At 57.7% G+C, this 16,950-nt stretch overlaps 1 protein-coding gene across 6 annotated transcripts in view; it reads left to right on the top strand.

The window, feature by feature from the left end:
- Positions 1-15,689, top strand: part of SEC16B (SEC16 homolog B, endoplasmic reticulum export factor) — a 73,165-nt gene extending 57,476 nt beyond the window's left edge. For 4 of the 6 annotated variants that reach the window (XM_070076625.1, XM_070076624.1, XM_070076626.1 and 1 more), the window contains 6 exons: positions 10,480-10,632; positions 11,379-11,477; positions 11,868-11,979; positions 12,115-12,194; positions 13,478-13,576; positions 14,671-15,689. In XM_070076625.1, coding sequence (XP_069932726.1) covers positions 10,480-10,632; positions 11,379-11,477; positions 11,868-11,979; positions 12,115-12,194; positions 13,478-13,576; positions 14,671-14,742 — 615 coding nt within the window. In that variant the 3' untranslated portion in view covers positions 14,743-15,689. 6 annotated transcript variants of the gene reach the window in all.
- The last annotated feature ends 1,261 nt before the right edge of the window (positions 15,690-16,950 follow it).

Raw genomic sequence — 16,950 nt, 5'->3', positions numbered from 1 at the left:
GGGCTGGCGTAGGCCGTGGTGCAGACGCAAAGGGCGTGGAAAGCGGAGCCGCGCAGATGAGAGAGGCGCTGGCTGAAGCGGCGCAGAGCGGGAAGCTGCGGGGATAAGAGAAACAGAAGTTTGGAAGTGGAGTGAGAGAAATGGGAATGTTGGCAGACAGAAGTAAAATGGGAGAAATAGGAATGCCCGGAGATAGAGAAATAGAGAAATAGAAAGGCCTCCCTACAATACAACAATTAGAAGGCTTGGATTCGGTCTGCCCGATTAGTGAGGCGATGAGCACCTGGGCGGCTAGCAGCTTATGCGCCGCAGGTCACCGAAGACAGGCACGAATTAACATCAGTAAGGCCTCCCCACAAAAAGGCAATGAGAAGGCTTGGATTCGGTTTGCCTGATAGGGCTTGTAAGCCCCTGCAGGCAGAGCAGAGCATGCGCTGCAGGGCACCGAACACAGGCACGCATCAGCGCCTAAAAACCTCCTCACAACATGGCGAAGAGAGGACCCGGATTCGGTTTGCCTGATTGATAGGACTTGTAAGAGCCTGTGGCAACTCTAGCAAGTAGAGCAGAGTGTGTGCCGCGGGACACCGAAGACAGGTGCGTATCAACGCCAAAAAATAAAAAGAAAGGGGGATCTGTGGGGAGCAATCCGGACTGGACTAAGTTACTGGAATTAAGACTTATTCTATGCATCTGCTCTCCCACAACATGGCGCTGGGAGAGAAGTAAACAGCTTCCGCACAGCTGCCTCCAGTTCAACCAATAAACAGTAGGACTTGCTCCTGATTGGAGGAGAGCAGCGTACTCGGCGTGTGGGCAGCCGAGTTAGGATTGGCGGAGGAGGACTATAAAGGAGGAGAGAGACGGCATGCACCGGGGAACATCTATGGGGAACATCTAAGGGGAACATCTAGCTGAAGGAACACCTGTGCAGCCCCCCGAGAAAGCCGGCCGGCGGTGTGCCGCTCCCCTGCGGAAGTGGGGAATGTGGCCAGGGGGAACTGCCCTTCCACGGAGGTGGAAGGGATAGTAGCCAACCCGGGAAGAACCAGCAGCAAACCCGGGGAGGGCCGAGCAGACGAAAGAACAGCGCAGGGTCCTGTGTCGTTCCTCCGCGAAGAGGGGGAGCGACAACTTGGGCCATCCTACACTGCCTTCCCAGGCCACAGCAGAGAGCTAGACCGGAAGAGGAGCAACTGGGACAGAATCTGGCGCCCCAACCGAGACTAGAACCAGGGGTGCCGGCATCGCAGGCGGAGGATTAGCCAAGTGAGCGCGGCGCCGGCCAAGAATTTTCATCTGCTGGTTCACTCCCCAAGTAGTCACAGTGGCTGGGGCTGAAGCCAGGAGCCCAGAACTCCATCTGGGTCTCCGGTATGGGTGGCAGGGGCCCTAACAAAGGGCCTGTTGGTGCCTGTGGTCAGGGAAGGTGTGAGCTCCTGGTGCCTGTGGTCAGGGAAGGTGTGAGCACCTGGTGCCTGTGGTCATGGAAGGTGTGAGCACAGCAGCCCTGGTGCCTGTGGTCAGGGAAGGTGTGAGCTCCTGGTGCCTGTGGTCAGGGAAGGTGTGAGCTCCTGGTGCCTGTGGTCAGGGAAGGTGTGAGCTCCTGGTGCCTGTGGTCAGGGAAGGTGTGAGCACCTGGTGCCTGTGGTCAGGGAAGGTGTGAGCACCTGGTGCCTGTGTTCAGGGAACGTGTGAGCTCCTGGTGCCTGTGGTCATGGAAGGTGTTAGCACCTGGTGCCTGTGGTCAGGGAAGGTGTGATCACCTGGTGCCTGTGGTCAGGGAAGGTGTGAGCTCCTGGTGTCTGTGGTCAGGGAAGGTGTGAGCACTTGTGCCTGTGGTAATGGAAGGTGTGAGCACCTGGTGCCTGTGGTCAGGGAAGGTGTGAGCTCCTGGTGCCTGTGGTCAGGGAAGGTGTGAGCACCTGGTGCCTGTGGTCAGGGAAGGTGTGAGCACCTGGTGCCTGTGGTCAGGGAAGGTGTGATCACCTGGTGCCTGTGGTCAGGGAAGGTGTGAGCTCCTGGTGCCTGTGGTCAGGGAAAGTGTGAGCACCTGGTGCCTGTGGTCAGGGAAGGTGTGAGCACCTGGTGCCTGTGGTCAGGGAAGGTGTGAGCACCTGGTGCCTGTGGTCAAGGAAGGTGTGAGCACCTGGTGCCTGTGGTCAGGGAAGGTGTGAGCTCCTGGTGCCTGTGGTCAGGGAAGGTGTGAGCTCCTGATGCCTGTGTTCAGGGCAGGTGTGAGCACCTGGTGCCTGTGGTCAGGGAAGGTGTGAGCACCTGGTGCCTGTGGTCAGGGAAGGTGTGATCACCTGGTGCCTGTGGTCAGGGAAGGTGTGAGCGCAGCAGCCCTGGTGCCTGTGGTCAGGGAAGGTGTGAGCTCCTGGTGCCTGTGGTCAGGGAAGGTGTGAGCACCTGGTGCCTGTGGTCATGGAAGGTGTGAGCACAGCAGCCCTGGTGCCTGTGGTCAGGGAAGGTGTGAGCTCCTGGTGCCTGTGGTCAGGGAAGGTGTGAGCTCCTGGTGCCTGTGGTCAGGGAAGGTGTGAGCTCCTGGTGCCTGTGGTCAGGGAAGGTGTGAGCACCTGGTGCCTGTGGTCAGGGAAGGTGTGAGCACCTGGTGCCTGTGTTCAGGGAACGTGTGAGCTCCTGGTGCCTGTGGTCAGGGAAGGTGTTAGCACCTGGTGCCTGTGGTCAGGGAAGGTATGATCACCTGGTGCCTGTGGTCAGGGAAGGTGTGAGCTCCTGGTGTCTGTGGTCAGGGAAGGTGTGAGCACTTGTGCCTGTGGTAATGGAAGGTGTGAGCACCTGGTGCCTGTGGTCATGGAAGGTGTGAGCTCCTGGTGCCTGTGGTCAGGGAAGGTGTGAGCACCTGGTGCCTGTGGTCATGGAAGGTGTGAGCACCTGGTGCCTGTGGTCAGGGAAGGTGTGATCACCTGGTGCCTGTGGTCAGGGAAGGTGTGAGCTCCTGGTGCCTGTGGTCAGGGAAGGTGTGAGCACCTGGTGCCTGTGGTCAGGGAAGGTGTGAGCACCTGGTGCCTGTGGTCAGGGAAGGTGTGAGCACCTGGTGCCTGTGGTCAGGGAAGGTGTGAGCACAACAGCCCTGGTGCCTGTGGTCAGGGAAGGTGTGAGTGCAGCAGCCCTGGTGCCTGTGGTCAGGGAAGGTGTGAGCACCTGGTGCCTGTGGTCAGGGAAGGTGTGAGCACAACAGTCCTGGTGCCTGTGGTCATGGAAGGTGTGAGCACCTGGTGCCTGTGGTCAGGGAAGGTGTGAGCTCCTGCTGCCTGTTGTGAGGGAAGGTGTGAGCTCGTGGTGTCTGTGGTCACGGAAGGTGTGAGTTCCTGGTGCCTGTGGTCAGGGAAGGTGTGAGCGCAGCAGCCCTGGTGCCTGTGGTCAGGGAAGGTGTGAGCACCTGGTGCCTGTGGTCAGGGAAGGTGTGAGCACCTGTTGCCTGTGGTCAGGGAAGGTGTGAGCACAGCAGCCCTGGTGCCTGTGGTCAGGGAAGGTGTGAGCACAGCAGCCCTGGTGCCTGTGGTCATAGAAGGTGTGAGCACCTGGTGCCTGTGGTCAGGGAAGGTGTGAGCACCTGGTGCCTGTGGTCAGGGAAGGTGTGAGCACCTGGTGCCTGTGGTCAGGGATGGTGTGAGCTCCTGGTGCCTGTGGTCAGGGAAGGTGTGAGCTCCTGGTGTCTGTGGTCAGGGAAAGTGTGAGCACCTGGTGCCTGTGTCAGGGAAGGTTTGATTACAGCAGCCCTGGTGCCTGTGGTCAGGGAAGGTGTGAGCACCTGGTGCCTGTGGTCAGGGAAGGTGTGAGCACCTGGTGCCTGTGGTCAGGGAAGGTGTGAGCTCCTGGTGCTTGTGGTTAGCGAAGGTGTGAGCACCTGGTGCCTGTGGTCAGGGAAGGTGTGAGCTCCTGGTGCCTGTGTCAGGGAAGGTGTGAGCACCTGGTGCCTGTGGTCAGGGAAGGTGTGAGCTCAGCCACCCTGGTGTCTGTGGTCAGGGAAGGTGTGAGCACCTGTTGCCTCTTGTCAGGGAAGGTGTGTGCACCTGGTGCCTGTGGTCAGGTATGGTGTGAGCTCCTGGTGCCTGTGGTCAGGGAAGGTGTGAGCACCTGGTGCCTGTGGTCAGGGAAGGTGTGAGCACAGCAGCCCTGGTGCCTGTAGTCTGAGAAGGTGTGAGCACCTGGTGCCTGTGGTCAGGGAAGGTGTGAGCACCTGGTGCCTGTGGTCAGGTATGGTGTGAGCTCCTGGTGCCTGTGGTCAGGGAAGGTGTGAGCACAGCAGCCCTGGTGCCTGTGGTCAGGGAAGGTGTGAGCTCAGCCACCCTGGTGCCTGTGGTCAGGGAAGGCGTGAGTGCAGCAGCCCTGGTGCCTGTGGTCAGGGAAGGTGTGAGCACAACAGCCCTGGTGCCTGTGGTCAGGGAAGGTGTGAGCACCTGGTGCCTGTGGTCAGGGAAGGTGTGAGCTCCTGGTGCCTGTGGTCATGGAAGGTGTGAGCACCTGGTGCCTGTGGTCAGGGAAGGTGTGAGCACAGCAGCCCTGGTGCCTGTGGTCAGGGAAGGTGTGAGTGCAGCAGCCCTGGTGCCTGTGGTCAGGGAAGGTGTGAGCTCCTGGTGCCTGTGGTCAGGGAAGGTGTGAGCACCTGGTGCCTGTGGTCAGGGAAGGTGTGAGCACAACAGCCCTGGTGCCTGTGGTCAGGGAAGGTGTGAGCACAGCAGCCCTGGTGCCTGTGGTCAGGGAAGGTGTGAGCTCCTGCTGCCTGTGGTCAGGGAAGGTGTGAGCTCCTGGTGTCTGTGGTCAGGGAAGGTGTGAGCTCCTGGTGCCTGTGGTCAGGGAAGGTGTGAGCGCAGCAGCCCTGGTGCCTGTGGTCAGGGAAGGTGTGAGCACCTGGTGCCTGTGGTCAGGGAAGGTGTGAGCACCTGGTGCCTGTGGTCAGGGAAGGTGTGAGCACTTGGTGCCTGTGGTCAGGGAAGGTGTGAGCATAGCAGCCCTGGTGCCTGTTGTCTGAGAAGGTGTGAGCTCAGCCACCCTGGTGCCTGTGGTCAGGGAAGGTGTGAGCACCTGGTGCCTGTGGTCAGGGAAGGCGTGAGTGCAGCAGCCCTGGTGCCTGTGGTCAGGGAAGGTGTGAGTGCAGCAGCCCTGGTGCCTGTGGTCAGGGAAGGTGTGAGTGCAGCAGCCCTGGTGCCTGTGGTCAGGGAAGGTGTGAGTGCAGCAGCCCTGGTGTCTGTGGTCAGGGAAGGTGTGAGCACCTGGTGCCTGTGGTCAGGGAAGGCGTGAGTGCAGCAGCCCTGGTGCCTGTGGTCAGGGAAGGTGTGAGCACAACAGCCCTGGTGCCTGTGGTCAGGGAAGGTGTGAGTGCAGCAGCCCTGGTGCCTGTGGTCAGGGAATGTGTGAGCTCCTGGTGCCTGTGGTCAGGGAAGGTGTGAGCACCTGGTGCCTGTGGTCAGGGAAGGTTTGAGCACAACAGCCCTGGTGCCTGTGGTCAGGGAAGGTGTGAGTGCAGCAGCCCTGGTGCCTGTGGTCAGGGAAGGTGTGAGCTCCTGGTGCCTGTGGTCAGGGAAGGTGTGAGCACCTGGTGCCTGTGGTCAGGCAAGGTGTGAGCACAACAGTCCTGGTGCCTGTAGTCATGGAAGGTGTGAGCACCTGGTGCCTGTGGTCAGGGAAGGTGTGAGCTCCTGCTGCCTGTTGTGAGGGAAGGTGTGAGCTCCTGGTGTCTGTGGTCACGGAAGGTGTGAGTTCCTGGTGCCTGTGGTCAGGGAAGGTGTGAGCGCAGCAGCCCTGGTGCCTGTGGTCATAGAAGGTGTGAGCACCTGGTGCCTGTGGTCAGGGAAGGTGTGAGCTCCTGGTGCCTGTGGTCAGGGAAGGTGTGAGCACCTGGTGCCTGTGGTCAGGGAAGGTGTGAGCACCTGGTGCCTGTGGTCAGGGAAGGTGTGAGCTCCTGGTGTCTGTGGTCAGGGAAAGTGTGAGCACCTGGTGCCTGTGTCAGGGAAGGTTTGATTACAGCAGCCCTGGTGCCTGTGGTCAGGGAAGGTGTGAGCACCTGGTGCCTGTGGTCAGGGAAGGTGTGAGCACCTGGTGCCTGTGGTCAGGGAAGGTGTGAGCTCCTGGTGCCTGTGGTTAGGGAAGGTGTGAGCACCTGGTGCCTGTGGTCAGGGAAGGTGTGAGCTCCTGGTGCCTGTGTCAGGGAAGTGTGAGCACCTGGTGCCTGTGGTCAGGGAAGGTGTGAGCTCAGCCACCCTGGTGTCTGTGGTCAGGGAAGGTGTGAGCACCTGGTGCCTGTGGTCAGGGAAGGTGTGAGCGCAGCAGCCCTGGTGCCTGTGGTCAGGGAAGGTGTGAGTGCAGCAGCCCTGGTGTCTGCGGTCAGGGAAGGTGTGATCTCCTGGTGCCTGTGGTCAGGGAAGGCGTGAGTGCAGCAGCCCTGGTGCCTGTGGTCAGGGAAGGTGTGAGCACAACAGCCCTGGTGCCTGTGGTCAGGGAAGGTGTGAGTGCAGCAGCCCTGGTGCCTGTGGTCAGGGAAGGTGTGAGCTCCTGGTGTCTGTGGTCAGGGAAAGTGTGAGCACCTGGTGCCTGTGGTCAGGGAAGGTGTGAGCACCTGGTGCCTGTGGTCAGGGAAGTGTGAGCACCTGGTGCCTGTGGTCAGGGAAGGTGTGAGCACCTGGTGCCTGTGGTCAGGGAAGGTGTGAGCTCCTGGTGCCTGTGGTCAGGGAAGGTGTGAGCACAGCAGCCCTGGTGCCTGTGGTCAGGGAAGGTGTGAGCACAACAGCCCTGGTGCCTGTGGTCATGGAAGGTGTGAGCACCTGGTGCCTGTGGTCAGGGAAGGTGTGAGAACCTGGTGGCTGTGGTCAGGGAAGGTGTGAGCACCTGGTGCCTGTGGTCAGGGATGGTGTGAGCTCCTGGTGCCTGTGGTCAGGGAAGGTGTGAGCTCCTGGTGCCTGTGGTCAGGGAAAGTGTGAGCACCTGGTGCCTGTGTCAGGGAAGGTTTGAGTACAGCAGCCCTGGTGCCTGTGGTCAGGGAAGGTGTGAGCACCTGGTGCCTCTTGTCAGGGAAGGTGTGAGCACCTGGTGCCTGTGGTCAGGTATGGTGTGAGCTCCTGGTGCCTGTGGTTAGGGAAGGTGTGAGCTCCTGGTGCCTGTGGTCAGGGATGGTGTGAGCTCCTGGTGCCTGTGTCAGGGAAGGTGTGAGCACCTGGTGCCTGTGGTCAGGGAAGGTGTGAGCACCTGGTGCCTGTGGTCAGGGAAGGTGTGAGCTCCTGGTGCCTGTGGTCAGGGAAGGTGTGAGCTCCTGGTGCCTGTGGTCAGGGAAGGTGTGAGCTCCTGGTGTCTGTGGTCAGGGAAGGTGTGAGCACCTGGTGCCTGTGGTCAGGGAAGGTGTGAGCACAGCAGCCCTGGTGCCTGTGTCAGGGAAGGTGTGAGCACCTGGTGCCTGTGGTCAGGGAAGGTGTGAGCACCTGGTGCCTGTGGTCAGGGAAGGTGTGAGCACAGCAGCCCTGGTGCCTGTGGTCTGAGAAGGTGTGAGCACCTGGTGCCTGTGGTCAGGGAAGGTGTGAGCACCTGGTGCCTGTGGTCAGGGAAGGTGTGAGCACCTGGTGCCTGTGGTCAGGGAAGGTGTGAGCACAGCTGCCCTGGTGCCTGTGGTCAGAGAAGGTGTGAGCACCTGGTGCCTGTGGTCAGGGAAGGTGTGAGCACCTGGTGCCTGTGGTCAGGGAAGTTGTGAGCACAGCAGCCCTGGTGCCTGTGGTCAGGGAAGGTGTGAGCTCCTGGTGCCTGTGGTCAGGGAAGGTGTGAGTGCAGCAGCCCTGGTACCTGTGGTCAGGGAAGGTGTCAGCACAACAGCCCTGGTGCCTGTGGTCAGGGAAGGCGTGAGTGCAGCAGCCCTGGTGCCTGTGGTCAGGGAAGGTGTGAGCACAACAGCCCTGGTGCCTGTGGTCAGGGAAGGTGTGAGCACCTGGTGCCTGTGGTCAGGGAAGGTGTGAGTGCAGCAGCCCTGGTGCCTGTGGTCAGGGAAGGTGTGAGCACCTGGTGCCTGTGGTCAGTGAAGGTGTGAGCACCTGGTGCCTGTGGTCAGGGAAGGTGTGAGCTCCTGCTGCCTGTGTTCAGGGAAGGTGTGAGCTCCTGGTGTCTGTGGTCAGGGAAGGTGTGAGCTCCTGGTGCCTGTGGTCAGGGAAGGTGTGAGCGCAGCAGCCCTGGTGCCTGTGGTCAGGGAAGGTGTGAGCACCTGGTGCCTCTGGTCAGGGAAGGTGTGAGCATCTGGTGCCTGTGGTCAGGGAATGTTTGAGCTCCTGGTGCCTGTGGTCAGGGAAGGTGTGAGCACCTGGTGCCTGTGGTCAGGGAAGGTGTGAGCACAGCAGCCCTGGTGCCTGTGGTCATAGAAGGTGTGAGCACCTGGTGCCTGTGGTCAGGGAAGGTGTGAGCACCTGGTGCCTGTGGTCAGGGAAGGTGTGAGCGCAACAGCCCTGGTGTCTGTGGTCAGGGAAGGTGTTAGCTCAGCCACCCTGGTGCCTGTGGTCAGGGAAGGTGTGAGCACCTGGTGCCTGTGGTCAGGGAAGGTGTGAGCGCAGCAGCCCTGGTGCCTGTGGTCAGGGAAGGTGTGAGTGCAGCATCCCTGGTGTCTGTGGTCAGGGAAGGTGTGAGCACCTGGTGCCTGTGGTCAGGGAAGGTGTGAGCTCCTGCTGCCTGTGGTCAGGGAAGGTGTGAGCTCCTGGTGTCTGTGGTCAGGGAAGGTGTGAGCTCCTGGTGCCTGTGGTCAGGGAAGGTGTGAGCACCTGGTGCCTGTGGTCAGGGACGGTGTGAGTACAGCAGCCCTGGTGCCTGTGGTCATAGAAGGTGTGAGCTCCTGGTGCCTGTGGTCAGGGAAGGTGTGAGCACCTGGTGCCTGTGGTCAGGGAAGGTGTGAGCACAGCAGCCCTGGTGCCTGTGGTCAGGGAAGGTGTGAGCACAGCAGCCCTGGTGCCTGTGGTCATAGAAGGTGTGAGCTCCTGGTGCCTGTGGTCAGGGAAGGCGTTAGTGTAGCAGCCCGGCTGCCTGTGGTCAGGGAAGGTGTGAGCTCCTGGTGCCTGTAGTCAGGGAAGATGTGAGCACAACAGCCCTGGTGCCTGTGGTCAGGGAAGGTGTGATCAGCTGGTGCCTGTGTCAGGGAAAGTGTGAGCACAGCATCCCTGGTGCCTGTGGTCAGGGAAGATGTGAGCACCTGGTGCCTGTGGTCAAGGAAGGTGTGAGCACCTGGTGCCTGTGGTCAGGGAAGGTGTGAGCGCAGCAGCCCTGGTGCCTGTGGTCAGGGAAGGTGTGAGCACAGCAGCCCTGGTGCCTGTGGTCAGGGAAGGTGTGAGCGCAGCAGCCCTGGTGCCTGTGGTCAGGGAAGGTGTGAGCACAGCAGCCCTGGTGCCTGTGGTCAGGGAAGGTGTGAGCACCTGGTGCCTGTGGTCAGGGAAGGTGTGAGCGCAGCAGCCCTGGTGCCTGTGGTCAGGGAAGGTGTGAGCTCCTGGTGTCTGTGGTCAGGGAAGGTGTGAGCTCCTGGTGCCTGTGGTCAGGGAAGGTGTGAGCGCAGCAGCCCTGGTGCCTGTGGTCAGGGAAGGTGTGAGCACCTGGTGCCTGTGGTCAGGGAAGGTGTGAGCACGGGGACTGGGCTCTGGCCTCATCCTGACTCCTCAGCAGTCACTGAGGTCAGTCCCGTCGGAGCATCCTGTGGTGTATGCAGTGATGGGTTGTAGAGGGAGCCACATAATATGTGGCATTGAAAGACAAATGCCCTAAATAGCACTCTGGCCTCAGAATCAGACTTAAGGCATTCAGATCTGGATAAAAATCCCTTGAGAGTATTCAGGCATGGAAATCCAAGACACTGTGGCAAAAAATGACTTACATTAAAGATCTCTGTGAGTGAGATCCCAGTGGGAAGAATGGGCCATCAAAGAAGGAGGTACCTTTCTCTGAAGGGAGGAGAGAACTTCCACTTTGACTATGACCTTGTCTAAATAAGATCGGAATTGGCTAACTCGAGAGGCTTCCATAGCCTTGGCAGCTCATGACTAGAGCCTCGGGTGATTACTGACACCATAAACAAGAGTGTCAATTGTTAAATCAACACAACAGGAGTCACTGTGCACTTGCTCCCCATGTGGGACCTCTGTGCTTAATGTGTTGTACTGTGAGAATTAACGGTAAAACTAGTCTTCAAACAGTACTTTGCACCCACACAGACATGCAAAGTATAATCTGTTGAAATATTTACTTAGTATAGAGTTGATCTTCTGTATATAAAGATAATTAAACATGAATCTTAATGAAGAATGGGATGGGAGAGGGAGTAGGAGGTGGGATGGTTTGGGGGTGGGAGGGCAGGTATAGGGTGAAGAAGCACATTAATCCATAAGTTGTACTTATGAAATTTATATTTATTAAATAAAAGCTTTCTATAAATTTTTTTTTTTTTAAAAATGTGCTTCATCTACGGTCATTGCTAAATAGATGGGCACGTTTCCTTCCTTCCAGGAGCTGCTGGCTCCCAGAGCACAGAGTTTCTCTGAGAGCTGCCCTGGGTCAGTCAAGGAGGCCGACGAGGAGTCCTCTGATGAGGCAGGCAGGAAATCTGCCCGCAGTCCCGCGCACACGGGGAAGCTGGCTGATGCGACAGCGAGCGCTAAGGTGGAGTCCTTGCTCTGCTCTTCCCACCCTTCCTTCGCCTTCCAGACCCTGGGGTGGGGGTGGGGTGGGGGTGACGTCTCCGTCAGCAGGGAGCACCAACCCCACAGCTATGAAGACTCCTCTACCCTTCCAGACCCTGGGTGGGGGTGGGGTGGGGGTGACGTCTCCGTCAGCAGGGAGCACCAACCCCACAGCTATGAAGACTCCTCTACCCTTCCAGACCCTGGGTGGGGGTGGGGTGGGGGTGACGTCTCCGTCAGCAGGGAGCACCAACCCCACAGCTATGAAGACTCCTCTTGTCCTTCCAGACCCTGGGGTGGGGTGGGGTGGGGGTGACGTCTCCGTCAGCAGGGAGCACCAACCCCACAGCTATGAAGACTCCTCTACCCTTCCAGACCCTGGGGTGGGGTGGGGTGGGGGTGACGTCTCCGTCAGCAGGGAGCACCAACCCCACAGCTATGAAGACTCCTCTACCCTTCCAGACCCTGGGGTGGGGTGGGGTGGGGGTGATGTCTCCGTCAGCAGGGAGCACCAACCCCACAGCTATGAAGACTCCTCTACCCTTCCAGACCCTGGAGTGGGGTGGGTGTGACGTCTCCATCAGCAGGGAGCACCAACCCCACGGCTATGAAGACTCCTCTACCCTTCCAGACCCTGGGGTGGGGTGGGGGTGGAGGTGGGGGTGACGTCTCCATCAGCAGGGAGCACCAACCCTGCAGCTATGAAGACTCCTCTTGCCCTTCCAGAGGTCGGGATTTGGCTGGTTCAGCTGGTTTCGCTCGAAGCCCACCGAGAATGCCCCCCACTCCGGAGACGAAGACTCATCTGACAGCCCTGACTCAGAGGTGACCTCTGAGGGAGGAGAACGCCCCCTCTCCTGTGCACCTGCCACAGGGAACTTGCTCCGCCCCTGCGGGCACCTGACTCCACCTCTCCCTGAATGAAACAAGTTTTGTGTTGGGAGTTGGCAAGGAAATAAATCTCTCTTGGGAGGGCAAAGGCAGATGGAGAAAAACCTTAAAAAGTTAGCCTGAAGGGTTTTAGCTTCCGAGGTGCGCAGGCGGGAGCTGTCGGGGTTACTGAGCAGAGGCAGGCACGTGCAGAACAGGGTTCGGGGAGTGCTCCAGCTGCCGTCACACGTGGAGGCTGCCATCGTGGCTGTGGGCATACAAGCAGGCTGGCCTGAACTTGCGCATGACCAGTGTCGCCAATGCTGCCCTTATTTCTCCCTCCAGCAGGAGAACCCCAGAGCACCTTCTCCCCGGGAGGCTGGCCTGGGCCTCTCACCGCCACCCCTCCTTGAGTCCCCGCCCCTGCCAGGGGCCAGCGCTTTCGGCGGGGGCACAGGTACCAGCAGCCTCGCATCCTTGGGGCCATCTCTGAGCCTCTCGGTGCCCCCCTGGGTGTGAGGGGTGTCTTCTGGCAGTGTGGGGGTCCCTCCGTCCTGAGCAGAGGACACAGCTCTGACTCATTGCTCTCCAGGAAGGGGAGAAGCCCAAGGAGCCATGTCCTCTCAGGAGACAGCTGCAGGCACTGGCACCGGAGGCTTGTCTGGGCCTGAGGTGAGCAGTCTGTGGGCTGGGGCCTGGCATCCCGACGAGGGTCGTGTGTGAGGTCTGAACTTCCAGCCTGGGCTGCAGGCTCCTGGGGAATGCTGGGAAAGCTTGTACGTCTAGTTACGCAGACTGGACTACCATCTGTTACGCAGTTACTACCGTCCCGGCGTACTGCAGACTTAGAGGGCTTCCATAGCAGACGTTTGTCACAGCTCTGGGGGCTATAAGCGCAAGATCCGGGTGTGGAAAGTCTTGTTTCTCCTGAAGCCTCTCTCCGTGGCTCGTGGCTGCCGTCCCCTCCCTGTGTGTGCGGTGGTCTTCCCTCTGTGTGCGTCTGTGCTCACGTTTCCCCCTGGTGTACGGACACCAGGCAGATGGTGCCACGCACCCGTGGGACCTCAGCTTCCCCTGATGGCTCTTTAAAGATGCCATCTCCAAATACAGGCACGTGATGAGCTTCAGGATGCGGATTTGGGGCAGGATGCAGTGCAGCCCCTAACAGCTTCCTTGGGTGAGGTCCACAGAACTGCCTCTGCCCTGTCTTGGGGGAGCCAGAGTTCAGCATTTCTCTGGCTTGGGCTGTAATATAATTTTTTTAAAAGATTTATTTAAGAGGTAGAGTTACAGAGAGAGAGGAAGAGACAGAGAGAGATGTCTTCCATCTGCTGGTTCACTTCCCAAATGACTGGAACAGCTGGAATTGGACCGATCCAAAGCCAGGAGCTTCCTCCAGGTCTCCCATGTGGGTGCAGGGGCCCAAGCACTTGGCCATCTTCTGCTGCTTTCCCAGGTGCATCAGCAGGGAGCTGGATTGGAAGTGGAGCAGCCAGAACTTGAACTGGTGCCCACATGGGGTGCCAGTACTGCAGATGGCAGCTTAACCTACTGAGCCACAGTGCCGGCCCCCTGTAATAGAGACTAGACAGCTTTTTCATATCAGCATGGATTACATACCTATTTCTGTGTAAAGCATATTTAAAAAATTCCTGAAGCCTGTTTAAGTACTCTTGTTGTGTGTGATGTCTTGGGAAGAGTGTGATGTTGCCTCTTACGACGCTGCCGGCGTTACTGTGGCTCTTTCTTGTATCAAGGCCACTGTGTTGTTGCCATAGAGCCAGGTTGTGTGACCCTGGACCGTGTTTGCTTATAATTTCCTGCATTGTATCAAGAAACCCTTCCCATGTACCCATGTGCTTCTCTTGACCAAAGTTGACGCTCAGGGGAGCGCTCACCATTCTGGAATCTGGGAAGCGGCTGCTGATAGGATTTCCCATTATTTTCCACCACAGAGTGCGTCCTCTGAGCTCTACTCCAACCCCAGCGTTCTGCTTCCTCCGCCTTCCGTGAAAGGGGCTGTTCCGCTCTACAACCCATCTCAGGTCCCGCAGGTAAGGAGCTTAGGGGTCAGGGGAAGGGGTGGGGACCACCGGCCTTGGATTAAGGAGATTTGGGGTTATAATTCAAGTTTACTGCTTACTATATGAGCTGCGACTGTGAGCAGTTGTTTAACCCAAAGCTCAGTGTCTGTGTCTGTACAATGGGTCTGGTAGTAGCTGCCTCTTGGGTCCATGGAAGGCTTGGCACCTAGACAGTGCTTCATAAATGCAGCTGTCATTAGTATTGCTTCTGGTCTTTTGTTTTTGTTTTTGTTTATTTTTGACAGGCAGAGTGGACAGTGAGAGAGAGAGAGACAGAGAGAAAGGTCTTCCTTTTGCCGTTGGTTCACCCTCCAATGGCTGCTGTGGCTGGCGCGATGCGGCCGGCGCATCGTGCTGATCTGAAGCCGGGAGCAGGTGCTTCTCCTGGTCTCCCATGGGGTGCAGGGCCCAAGCACCTGGGCCATCCTCCACTGCACTCCCTGGCCACAGCAGAGAGCTGGCCTGGAAGAGGGGCAACCGGGACAGAATCTGGCGCCCCGACCGGGACTAGAACCCGGTGTGCCAGCGTCGCAAGGTGGAGGATTAGCCTAGTGAGCCACGGTGCTGGCCTCTGGTCTTGAGATGAGAGAGACCCAGGTGTTGTTGGTATCGGTGTCATGGGAGCACCACCCTGTCCTGGCGTGAGGGGTTCCTGGCAGACTTGGAGAGAATCCAAGCTCCCTGTTCACGTGTCATGCAGTCTCGCTTTTTTTTTTTTTTTTAAATAAGCTTGAATTTCTTTCCTGTTTGCATATATAAGAGGTGAAGGTATTAGGGAAAGGTGCAGAATTAGAACAGAACCCTGCGAAGCCCGCTGCCGCTGGAGTGCTCTACGCAGACACAGAAGGTCCAAGAGCTGGAAGCTCAATCTGGGTTCCCACATGGGCGGCAGGGACCCAGCCACGTGAGCCACCACTTCTGTTTCATGGCGTGCACACGAGCAGGAAGATAGAAACAGGAGTGGAGTCAGGACGCACACCCAGGCACTGCAGTGAGGGAGAGGGGCGTCCCGAGTGACAAACACCTGGCCCTCCTCTGGTCTAACGCTTGTTCTGCTTTTCCAGCTCCCCACGGCTGCTGGCCTCAGTCGGCCAAACCGCCTGGCTCAGCGCCGCTACCCCACGCAGCCCTGCTGAGAATGACTGCACGTCCCAGGCTCATCCCCGGGGAGTGTGACATTGATGCAGCTCTGCTGTCTCAACCCCCCAGCCCTTCCAGAGGTCTGCACTGGTCTGTCGCCTCTGCTGGGCTCCCAGGAGCCAAGGGGACAGCGTCTCCCTCAACACGGTGCCATGGTGGCAGCATGTGAGGCGGTGGCCGAGAGCCCGAGGAGCAACGTTGGGGCCCTTAGAATCCACAGCCAGACTCCGCTGGGCTCTGACGGGTGTGGCAGAGCAGCAGGGGCACAGAACAACATTCTGGACTCACTGCTGCTCCTCCTTCAGTCTTCGCTGTAGATCAGTCCATGGCTCTTGGTGGTGAAGCTTTGTTCCCGGAACTCGGTTGTCTCTGCCCTTCCCCACTGCCTCCTTAGTGACAGCTCAGCCGTTTTCCCCCTGGTCCCGGTTCTGCGCTCATCCTCCGTGTGGTTCAGATTAATTATATCTCCTCTCACTTCCTAGCTGGTACTAGTTTTTTTTCTTTCACATTCTGGCATCTGGCTATCACGTTAGATTGCTGAAGGCATCCCATTGTCATGGTAACTACTGAACCTAATGATGCAGATGGATGGAACATCAGTGTATTAAATGATGGAAGATGTCTCCTAAAAACTCATCCCTTTCGAAAGAGGGAAGAAATGAGTGCCTGATATGTTGTTAATACCTCCCTCCTACTCCAGGCCTCTGCAAATTGATGCTCGGGGGTCACTGGAGCCGGAGGGAGGCGGGGTCGTCTTGGAAATTTCCATTTCTCCTTTCAAACCCAAAATAGGAATGACTCTCACTGTTTGTCAGATTTGCTGAAAATTGCTGCTCACAAAGAACTTTTTTTTGGTACTTGTAATTGTACATACAGTTTTTTACTTTGATGTACTATGGTTCTGATGTTGATAGCGATTAAACCCAGATAATTTTATAGCAAATGCATGTCTCTGACTGATTTCTGTGGAGGGAGAGAGTGTCTTCCCTGGCATCAGGGTGTGAGGAGCTGGGCAAAGCTCTTTGTTCGTGAAGAAGCTGGGCACTGATCCTCTTAGCTTTCCAAGTCTACTGTCAAGTCATCATCTTTTCAATTAAACAGTGCGGACGAAACCTCCACGGACACAAGTCAGACATGTCACTGGATGTTGTGTAATGTTCCCCAAGTTTTTCCCCCCACTTCTTAGATTTAATGATAAAATTCATGCATAGGCGCTTTGCACCCGCCGCCCTCCACTATGGCACAGTGTCGCCCAGTGGCTGTAGTCTGGCAGGGCAGTGCGAGGTTTGCTGGAATCCCACTGCACCCTGGTTTACTTTGCAACCCCAGGCAACTTCACCATCCCATGCTGCACTTCTCTCTCTATAAAATGAGGATAATCGTCATAACAATACTTACCTTATAGGGACATTACAAGAACTGAGTGGGTCAGGCTGTCTGAAAAGTGCCTGGTACATGCTGAGTATTTTGTAAAAAAAATTTTGAAAAATTACTAGGATGCAATCTAATAAGATCTCTGCTATTGTTTTTTTTTTTTTAATCCCTACCAGATTTAACTGCGGATTTTTCTTTCTTGATATGCGTGTATCGTGGGAATAATAGTTTAAAAATACGTTTCAATAGGCGTCCTTATTGCTAAGCTGGTTTTGCTTTCTCTGTCCTGTCTGCCACCAGCGCTAGGCCCTGAGGCTTAGTTCCCCTGAGAACAGGGACTCAGGAGGCATCCTAGCCAGAAGGACGAAGCCCCCTGCAGGAGGAGGGTGAGGGTCAGAGAGGCAGGCTGAGACGTCAGATGCCTGTGCCCTTACTTCCTCCCCCGGGAATAGTCCTGGAAAGCCCATGACTACCGCAGGGCTCAGCAAAGGGAGCACCGAGCTTAGTTCCTGCTAAAGCAAAATGATAGAGAGCACATTTTCTGAGGAGGAAATGCGAGATTTTGTATGCACTGGGGGGGGGGGGGGGAGGGGGGCGCTGTTGCTGTTTCCGCTAACTCCTGACTGCACGTTTTCACTCCGGCACAGTCACAGTGCGTCCGTTAGCCCGGAGGTGCTTGGTTAAAACGCATCCGGTTGCTCACTGCTCGGGAAAGTCTGGTCCAGTGAAGGCTGTGATGAACGGAGGGGCCGCTCCAAGGTCTTGGTTGTTTACTGGCTTTGGCTGGGCAGTGCTGCTGTGTCGTGAAAAGTTGCGGTCATTTTATAGCT

The sequence above is a fragment of the Oryctolagus cuniculus genome, chromosome 7 (assembly GCF_964237555.1).
Source record: "Oryctolagus cuniculus chromosome 7, mOryCun1.1, whole genome shotgun sequence".
Taxonomy (NCBI): domain Eukaryota; kingdom Metazoa; phylum Chordata; class Mammalia; order Lagomorpha; family Leporidae; genus Oryctolagus; species Oryctolagus cuniculus.
This window is presented reverse-complemented; position numbering and strand designations above follow the sequence as displayed.